The 9058-nt window shown below is 57.4% G+C and overlaps 2 protein-coding genes across 6 annotated transcripts; both read right to left on the bottom strand.

Annotated features, from left to right (window-relative positions):
- Positions 1-2433: 2433 nt before the first annotated feature.
- LOC308194981 (placenta-specific gene 8 protein-like) lies at positions 2434-3972 on the bottom strand. Of its 4 annotated transcripts, none has more exons than XM_080591671.1 (5): positions 3828-3972; positions 3103-3219; positions 2893-3017; positions 2680-2783; positions 2434-2565 (listed from the first exon to the last, which is right to left on the bottom strand). In XM_080591671.1, coding segments are annotated over exons 2-5 (339 nt in total). In that variant the 5' UTR covers positions 3212-3219; positions 3828-3972; the 3' UTR covers positions 2434-2564. The 4 variants fall into 4 exon arrangements, with proteins under 4 accessions (XP_080447797.1, XP_080447795.1, XP_080447796.1 ...); XM_080591669.1 differs by having other exon boundaries at positions 3103-3239; positions 3828-3968; XM_080591670.1 differs by lacking the exon at positions 3828-3972 and adding an exon at positions 3458-3601 and having other exon boundaries at positions 3103-3239.
- A 509-nt stretch (positions 3973-4481) lies between these two features.
- On the bottom strand, positions 4482-7181 carry LOC308194979 (placenta-specific gene 8 protein-like). Of its 2 annotated transcripts, XM_080591666.1 has the most exons (5): positions 7013-7151; positions 5622-5764; positions 5424-5548; positions 4721-4824; positions 4482-4595 (listed from the first exon to the last, which is right to left on the bottom strand). In XM_080591666.1, coding segments are annotated over exons 2-5 (345 nt in total). In that variant the 5' UTR covers positions 5737-5764; positions 7013-7151; the 3' UTR covers positions 4482-4594. The 2 variants fall into 2 exon arrangements, with proteins under 2 accessions (XP_080447792.1, XP_080447791.1); XM_080591665.1 differs by having other exon boundaries at positions 4482-4824; positions 7013-7181.
- Between the last annotated feature and the right edge of the window lie 1877 nt (positions 7182-9058).

Raw genomic sequence — 9058 nt, 5'->3', positions numbered from 1 at the left:
GCATGCACCAGGCTGAATAAAGTGTTCGAGATGGGCAAAAAGGCACTTTCCCCTTTCCCACGTGCACTCATTGCCTGGAATAGTTACCGCCTTAATTGTCCAATACTTACGCCACCTTTGCACAATTCTGACAGTCCATATTAATATGAAGTTATGACAGTGATTGATTCACGACCTTGGCCACAGGCCAGATTGCAACAAATGAGCTGGAGCTTGAATTAGTTTAGAACAAGAACGAGCTTTTATTGAAGCAGCCCTTCGCTTATCTTGTAAGAGGAAGGATCATCCATTAGGTGGAGATGGAACTAAGCCGCACCCTTCAGGTATGACTTCCTCGAGACAGATGATCGATGAGACAGGTACGTAAGCATTAGGAGCATCACATATCCCAACAGCCGGGTGGTCAAAACCGGAACAAAGAGTAGCACAAGTCATCTTATATTGAAAGAAGGTAGAGTGTCCAGCTGTGGAACTGTAAGAGGCTAGATCGGCCATGAGGTAGACTGTGGAGCTTCAGCAGGGTGCGATTGTGCACCTAACCTGAGCTGTGGAAAGACAGCTGAGATGGGTTGGAGCTGCCAACGACCACCGGTGGTACAGGGCAGGGCACCTCTGATGCGGCACGTCCGCTAGCTGGAGCTGCAGCCCCGCCGCAGCGCCTGTTAGCTGGGGCCGTAACGGCACCGAAACCCACGGGCTGAGACTGAACAGCACAAGCGTGGCCACAAGGCGGGGTCCTGAGGCAGCGACATGTCCTTCGTACATTTGAAGGAACAAAAGCGGTTGCTCAGAGATGCAGGGGGCACAGCACTGCCCGACAGACGCCCAGCCCCTTCCACTAGGTGCCCATGCCCTCCGCAGCCACCAGTCTCATTTCCCCCCACAAGAGCAGACTAAAACATGAAGAAACGTAGCTACTGCACCGGAAGCCCAAGGCATGCCTGGCAAGCTCAGCAGGGAGTGAGACATCTTTGATGAGCACAGAATAGAGAATCCCCGATAACCAACAAACAAACGCCTGTTTTCCCTGCAGGCTAGTTTGTCATCAATCAGGATTAGCTGATCTACACTATCCTACATCTCCTTTAGGTATTAGCACCAACGTGGTATAAAAATAACTCAATATTTACACAAGAGGAGCTTCTCTGTAGATCTCCAGGACAGGCGGGATCCTCTCAGGGGACGCCTGCTGATGGTGGATGCTGTCACAAGCATCATCCAGTGATGAGAAGCTTTTCTGTCTTCAGCTGTCCCAGTCCTGGAAGTGGTCTGATCCGTGCCATACTGGTAACACCTTGAGTGGTGTGCATATATATATATATAAATGTGTATATATATATATATATAAGTACGCATAAAAGTAAGTATGTGCTTGCTTTAGGGGTGGCAATTCGTAATAAAACTACAGAAACCAAGCCTTTGTGTCCTTGCATATTACAGAAACCTACACACCCACAGTCACCACCTTCTCCCACCCACGGGTGGGGAAACCCTCTCAGCCCATAGCCATGACACCCATCCTGCAGCAAAGACAGGCAGAGCTAAGCTGGGCCTCTGCAAGCATGGCCCAGAGGGGAGAAGAGCCCCGAGGAGACCTTGGTGCTGGTGAGATGGGACAGGGGTCTGCAGGAACCCCATGACAGGGACACAGCTCTCACCTGTCACTGGCACACGGGTGGGTGGCCTTGGAGTCCCAGACCCTGGGTGCTGCCAGCTCGCTGAGGCAATGATGTGGCCTCCCCAGGCTATGCAGCTGATGGTACCACAGCCAGCTTGACCTCTGGGAGAACACAAAAAACATGCCAATTTCTCTGAAAAGCAGCAAAGCTGAAACAGACCAGAGCCACCAGCACTCTTCTGCAGAGCCAACCCCAGCCTCAGAATTACCTTTTCTGACCCATGACAGGTTACTGAGTAAATCCAGCACCTGCTCAAAGCCGTGGTGTAGCAAGGCAGCCCCCAATTACATGAGGTTTTCCCCCAAACTCCTCAAGCCCCCAGTCTGACGCCAGACACCAGGACGTCTCACCCCACGCAGCAGCAGCTCCCAGTGGGCTCTCAGCACCGTGGTTCCTCAGGAGGTTCATGAAGATGGCAGGCTGGACCACAGTCCCCCCACCCTGCCACCATCGCTTCCCCATCGATGCTGTCACAGGCCCTGCCAGTGGCCACACTGTGGCGTGCATGGAGGAGAAGCTGAGATGGCCGCAGCAGCATTGGCTTGGGTTTTGTTTCACTTCAGTTTTTCCCACTGCTGAGTTTCTTGGGCTGGTCCCGTCCTGGTGCAGATCTGCAAGAGATCTTCCTCTGGTGTGCTCAGTGTTGCTCTGAACACACAGCACAAAGCAGCATGCTGTCCTCTGGTGTCACAGCAGGACACCGGGAAATAATAAAGCTAAAACCACAAAGTAAATAAATGCAAACACATGCAAGTAAGGGCAAGCACTGTTCTTTATTGACCGCGTTACCAAGGGAAGGGGGGATCTGTGCAAGAACACTGAAACCCCCATTGCACAGACCAGAAATGCGAGGGCAGCATCGACTCCACAGCCCGGGCAGCAGCATCTGCAAGGGAGGGCAGAGGAGGCTGAGAGATGGGACGGGGATGCGCTAGGTCAGTCGTGGCAGGAAGGGAGGCTCAGGGAATGCGCGCGGAGCTGGGCAAAGAGGCCAACTCACCAGAAGGTGCCCTGTTCTTTCCTCCGGTTAATATCCCTCTTCAGCTGGCAGAGAGAGCACCAGGGGCAGCACAGGACGGAGAAGTAGTCATCCATGATGGAGCCCTGCCAAGAAGGACCCGTCGTACAAACAACCCCGACCCGGGGAGACGTGGCCTTGTGCGTCTCCAGTCCCCCAGGGACACACGGTGCTCCTCCCCACACCCGCACTGACCGGGATGTTGTATCTGGTGCGATACAGGGTCCTCATGGCCACGCTGGGCCCGCAGAGGCAGCACTCGTTCATGTCCCCGGCCACCTGGCAGCCCAGGCAGGGGTAGCAGAAGGTCCCGCAGATACCTGTGAGAGACATGGGGACACCCCACGCTCGACACATGCCCCACATCCCCCAGACCCTCCACCAGCCCACCCAGGGCCTACTCACAGACGCCGCAGTCGGAGCAGCAGTCCATCAGCCCTGTCTGCCAGTCATTCCTCTGCGGGGCTGCCATCGAGCCCAAGGGCTGGGTGGTGACCACATGGTGGGAGGCCATCGACAGAGCTGCACGGGCAGACGGCGTCCTGAGGAGAAGGTTGGCCAGGAGGAAAGGAGGCTGCAGCCCTCACTGCCCCAGCCCAGGGGCCACGTCTCTGGGCACTGCTCCACTGGGGCCTCACCCGCTCTGCCTCTCCCCGTCTAACCCTCCTTCCCCAGGGGGCTGGAAGACAGCACGTTTCCCATCTCCCTCTCCACTGCTCCAAGCCTAGCCACCAGCTCCTGCCCCTCCTTGCTCACTTACCTTCCTCGCCAGGTGCCTCCTCTTCCTCAGCTCCCCAGCACCGCAGGAGCCCCTGCGCTCCCATCCTCCCCCAACAGCACAACACCTCCTCCTCCTCCCCACACCCAGCTGCCCCCCATAATGAGCTCCATAATGAACCCTGTAACAAACCCACCTGAGGTCCACGGCCTCCACAGCCTTGGGGCTGCTCCCTAGGGCAGGGACGTGCCCTCAGCTAGCACACCGGTGGGCACTGGGCACACTGAACATGCAGCCCCGGGACCACCGCCCCCTGCTCATGTCCAACGCGGGATCACCGCAGTTTCCATTATCACCACTTCAGCCCCGATTTTCCACCATTTCACCCCAAAGCCCCCCCAGCCACACGCACCTGCAGAGCCAACCTTCTCCCAGAGCCGTGCTTCCTTTGTCCACTCACGTCCCTTATATGCACCGGGCGCTGCCAACCTCTGCTCCTCCCGGCCCAGCTGCAGGCCGGGCTGCACGCACCCCACTTGCGCAACGTCTCCGCTGCCGGCCCTCGCCACTCCCCATGCCGGCCGCCTTTGTGCCTGCGCCGCCGTGCCCAGCAGTGCCCAGCAGCGGCCTTCGGAGAAGGGGAGGCCGCATTCAGGCTCCACAAGCCCACAAGTGCCTGCAGAGACCCACAGGGCAAACCCCCCTCTGAAAGTGATGGGAGCAGGGGGGAAGGCACCTCTCCGCTGCCTCCCCTCAGCTGCCTTCGGGTCAGAAGCATCGTTTCAGAGGGCAAGTCCCACGGCCTCCCAAAAGGAAGAAGCTGCCGGGACCCTAGCACATTCGCTTTTCTGTTGCTGCTGCAGGCAGGTGAAGTACCTGCACTCGTGGGGAAGTTCAGCGCCAGCACCACAAAGAGACCCAGAAGCCAGCCCACGTCTGACATCTCAGCAGACACCCTACACACATTTAAAATAGTCTATAAAAGGGAAAAGGAGTAGAACCCGGGTGGAAATGCATCCATGCGGTAGAGAGGGACGATGCAGGGAGGCAACAAGCACACAGCAGGCAAGGCACACATTGCTCTTTATTGGGGCCGTTAGTGAGGGGCTGAGGGGTGACACTCATGGGCAGTCCGCAGCCACCTTCCTGTGGGGAGCGGGCGGTATGGTCTCCACGGTATCTGTAAGCGAAGGGACAGGAGGTGAGGACGGGCTGACAGCAGCCTGCTGCGGCCACACGCTTGTCCCGCTCAGGCCATGGACGTGCACGATGCCTCCATGGTTCAGGGAGAAGAGGGGCGCTGACCAGAAGATGCCCAGCTCTTTCCTCTTGTTGATGTCCCTTTTGATCTGGCACACAGAGCACACGGGACACCAGAGAGTGATGCAGTAGTCGGAACAAATGGAGCCCTGCAAGAAAGGCATGTATTAGGAGCCAGAGCTTCCCCAAAACCACATTCCAGCAAAGAAAAGGTTAGTTGCACTCCACACTACATGTCTTTTCCATCACGGTTCAGTTCTGACCCCGGAGCAGAGGACGTTTTAAAAAGTGCATGGTTCAGCAGCAACGGCTGCGCTGGCTGCAGGACTGGGCAGGCTTGCCAGAAGGAGATAAGATAGGAAGGGACAAGGAACTGCTTACCCCGGAACTCCGACAGGGACTTATCTGTTGGCTTCCCCGCCCGAGGCAGGGGGGGAAAGTCACACATCAAGTCCTTTCACCGCCAGTGGGAAGAAAAGCTCTGAAACATTTAATGTGCGCAAACGCCCGCATTTCCCTGGCACCCACACCAAGCTGCTATCCTGTGCAGCACCGGTGCGACCCCGGTGCTTTCAGGGCTCTTCCTGACAGGGACACAGGGGCCAAGCAGTGGCTCTCTGAGCTTGGCTGTTGCCAGAGGCAAGATGCGAGCCATGGTGAAGGGTGCCGAGCCGGGGCCACGGCCGGCCGTGAGGATTGAGAGAAAACGGGGGGGAAAAGGGAGCCCACCACCTGCGCCCACACTGACCGGGATGTTGTATCGGGTGCGATACAGGGTCCTCATGGCCACGCTGGTCCCACAGAGGCAGCACTCGTTCATGTCCCCGGCCACCTGGCAGCCCAGGCAGGGGAAGCAGAACGTCCCACAGCAGCCTGCAAGGGGGAGAACCACCATGAGCCCCTGCCACGCCACCACCGAGCGGCCCCTGGCCCCACCGGTACTCACAGACACCGCAGTCGGTGCAGCAGTCCATCAGCCCCGTCTGCCACATGGCCCTGGACACGCTGGGCCCAGCCACCACATACTGGGGCTGCATGGTCACCACGGTGGGAGCGGCCATCGCCGACTGTGGCACTGAGTGGTGTGAGCTGGGAAGGAAAAGGAGGGGAAGAGAGCGGTCAGCGGCACGGCCTCAGGGCAGGGCGTCAGGGCCACGGGACCCCCGGCTGCACGACAGGTATCCCTCGGCAGAGCACCTCGGTGAGCACACAAAGCGTGTAGGAAGCTGCTGTGGCCGCACGTTTGCTCCCAGCAGAGCCAGAAATGCAGGAACTTGGCACCGTGTCCTAGGTCTGAACCCTGCTCCTTGCTCTCCGGCAGCTCCCGGAGGAAATGAGCCTCAGGTATGACAAAAATCAGTGTGGGCTTGTGCTGCACGGCACGTGTTTTGCTTGGATAACCACAGAAAAAAAGCTGTGCCTCTAGGGAAAGTTCATCTCAGTATGCACAAGGAGAGCAAGGGGGAAGGAACCACAAAGGCACTGGGCTCACATATCCCAAGGCCATTTGCTATAAATTTATTTTCCTTTCCTCAGCTACCGAGAGGGGCGCGGCTTCAAGGAGCAGCCCCACTGACCTCAGCATCCAGAACAGAAACCGAAATGCGCGTAGCAGCACTGCTGGCGGAGCAGCTGTGATCCCTCGGAAATGTGCCCAGCAACAGACAAATGCCCGCACACCCTTGCACTTTTGCAGCCCCACATCATTCCCTGTATCAGTGATCCTCGTGTGCGTTCTCCTCTCCAAGCTGGAAACAGCAATGCAGACACTGCCACAGGAAGATACTCTTGCCACCAAAGCCACATCCAACCAAAAAGGGCAGGAAGAGCACAACAAGAACGGGCAGAAACACACAAAAGCGACAAGCTGCAGCAGTCAGCCTTTGGACAGGAGAGCAGCTTCCTCCCGCACGCACTGTGGGGTCTGCCCGAAAACATTTGCAGCTACAAACCTCAGCATCCCCCATAAGAGGGGCTTGCTCTGCAGCACACGCTAAGAAAAAGCAGGGAGCCCGGTTTAAAAAGAGAGCAAAGAGTTGCACAGATTCCCCTGGTACATTTATATGCTCGTAGTAACAGGAGAAAGTGGCAAGCCAGAAGTGACCTGCCCATAAAGCAGATTTAGCACATAGCTTGTTAAAAGCATCCCCTTTTCCCCCAAGTAGGATGTAGCAAATAGTTTGCATTAAGATTAAATCCCCCAGCATTACTGAGCAGAGGAAAAAAGAATTAAAAAAAAAAAAAGAGAAAAAAGTATACATATGTAATTTTTGCCTTGTTATCCAATCCTTCTAGGGTAGGGAGCATTTCATATTTTCATGCCACCAGGGAACCAACCTTCTGTGGAGCAGCCTCAGTTGTGGCTGGCGTCCCTGGTGTGTGCGGAGCAGCTGGGCGAAGGGTGAGTGCCTGGCTTTCTGTCTCCTGCAGGCTCTTATTGGCAGCAGTGCTGAGCAGGGAGAGATGGGAGGCAACGGTGGCGGGGAGCCGGGGGGGGGGGGCCGAGCCCACGTGCAGTGCAGGGTGCTTCTTTCCCCTCCCCGTGTGAAACCACAGCCTGCAGCTCGTTAAACCGGAGGCGGCTGCGCACACCTCATCCGAGTCCCTGGGAGAGGCTTCTTCCCCGTCCCTTCCCTCAAACCCCAAGGACGCGCTCCAGGACAGTGAGGAGCACCCCGGGCTGTTTTCCTCCAACTTCTCCCTGCAAACCACCGTGGCCCACGGGTGTCATCGGGGTCACCACCCCATGCCCCCGATGTCTCCATCTGAGCAGCCACAGCCCTCCCCTCGCTCAGCCCCACATCAGGCAGCACTGGGACGTGATGGGATCTGCGCTGTCCTCCCCCTGCCCTGTCTGCAGCCAGCTCCCTGTTCCCCACCCAGGTCCTCATCTCCCTTGAAACAACACCTCCAGGAGCCTCCGATCTCCTCCAAAACCAGGCATGGGCAGAGCTGCCTTCCTCCTCTGTGCTGCCTCCCACTTGGGGTTACGCCAAGCCCAGGCTCTGCGGTCACGAGGAGCAGCTTCGTTTGATGGGGTGCGCAGAGGGGGCCGCACTGTGTGAAGCCCACTGGCAGCCTCTGGGGCCGAACAAGACCTGATGAAGCTGGGAAATTCCCCGTCTTCGAAATATTTGGCAACTGGGGCGGGACACAAGGCAGTCCTCCCCACAGGTGGCCACCCAGTGTTGCCATCAGGCTCCCCCCGCCTCAGCCCCTGTGCTGTGTTATCCCCAGCTAATGTCTCGTCCCTTCCTCCACCTCCGAGGCCTGGACAGCAGTCCAGGATGAAAACAAACAAACAAAAACAGGAAGGTGCCGTGGGGCGAGCATGCAGAGGGGTGATTTTTCCACTAGCTGCACTGGCCGCAGGGCACGGCTCGGTGACGGTCCCTCCCCTTCGGAGGAGCACCTCGCACATGTTTGTGGTTGGGCATCGCTTGGTTGTTCCCTGCGGCCCCGATTTCCGCTGGGTGTCAAAAACATTGGAGCTGTATTTTTACACTTTGACCGTGGCTCTTTTACACCTTTTTTTATTGTTTTATTTCTTTTGCTAGCCTTCTTCCTGTTTGGCTTGAGCACAGCCTGGTGCGTGCAGCCACCTGCCTGGGGGCACAGACATTGTGTGTGTTTCCTTACCAGCAGCATTCAGCAAAAGAGAGGTGCTATGCAGCGCACTCTTTCCTTGCATTTTCCTGTATAATTCAGCAAAGGTACCTAAAACACCCCGGCCGCTCACCCTGCAGTACTCCAGCAGCCTTCAGCCCATGGCAGGCCAACGTTATTCATAGCTGCTAACAGCCTCACCTCTCCTGTTGGCTTTGTTGTGATGGCTGAGGGCATCTTCCCCACACCGATACGATCAGAAGCAGGTTCCCAGCCCTGCTCCTGCTCCTGCTGACCAGGAAAACAAGGACCTGTCCCCCCACCCTCCCACTCCCCTTGGCCATACCGTCCCTTGTCCCAGCAGTGCAGCATGGTGCCTCAGTGAGGCGGGGCTCACCCCTGGGGAGGCTCCAACGCCTCTGGCAAGGAAGCAATTCTCCTCGCCCCAAGATCCTAATACCCAGGGCTGGTGCCAAGACCGACCCCACCACCCTATCTGTCCCCTGTCCCCTGCACCACACCCCTCCTTGGCTCCACACCCGCAGCATGTGTTTTCCCCAGACAGAGGCAGGGAAAATTCTGGCCTCCTTGGACTGGGAGATGCCTTCTTTTGCAAGCAGCATGCAAATAGCAAAGTCCAGGCACTGTCTGCCCCAGTGTGCATGAGCTGGTGCTGCTCTCCAACGCGGGGAGCGCACCGGGGACAACCTTTGGGTTGGAAGCCGCCCTGGCTGCTTTGCTGAGCAACCTCCAGCCCTGGCTCTCGGGAGGCACAGC

This window comes from Anser brachyrhynchus, assembly GCF_964034855.1.
Source record: "Anser brachyrhynchus genome assembly, chromosome: 4".
In the NCBI taxonomy this organism is placed as follows: Eukaryota; Metazoa; Chordata; class Aves; order Anseriformes; family Anatidae; genus Anser; species Anser brachyrhynchus.
Note: the sequence above shows the minus strand (reverse complement) of the source record. Positions and strands in the feature narration are given on the sequence as shown.

Coding starts and splice junctions, on each gene's coding strand:
- LOC308194979 (XM_080591665.1), bottom strand. CDS start 5,736: ATGGCCGCTCCCACCGTGGTGACCATGCAGCCCCAGTATGTGGTGGCT. Junction 5,549..5,621: donor CTGCACCGACTGCGGTGTCT/GTGAGTACCGGT, acceptor TCCCCCTTGCAG/GCTGCTGTGGGACGTTCTGC. Junction 4,825..5,423: donor GCACCCGATACAACATCCCG/GTCAGTGTGGGC, acceptor CCTTTCTTGCAG/GGCTCCATTTGTTCCGACTA.
- LOC308194981 (XM_080591668.1), bottom strand. CDS start 3,521: ATGGGAGCGCAGGGGCTCCTGCGGTGCTGGGGAGCTGAGGAAGAGGAG. Junction 3,018..3,102: donor CTGCTCCGACTGCGGCGTCT/GTGAGTAGGCCC, acceptor TGTCTCTCACAG/GTATCTGCGGGACCTTCTGC. Junction 2,784..2,892: donor GCACCAGATACAACATCCCG/GTCAGTGCGGGT, acceptor CCTTCTTGGCAG/GGCTCCATCATGGATGACTA.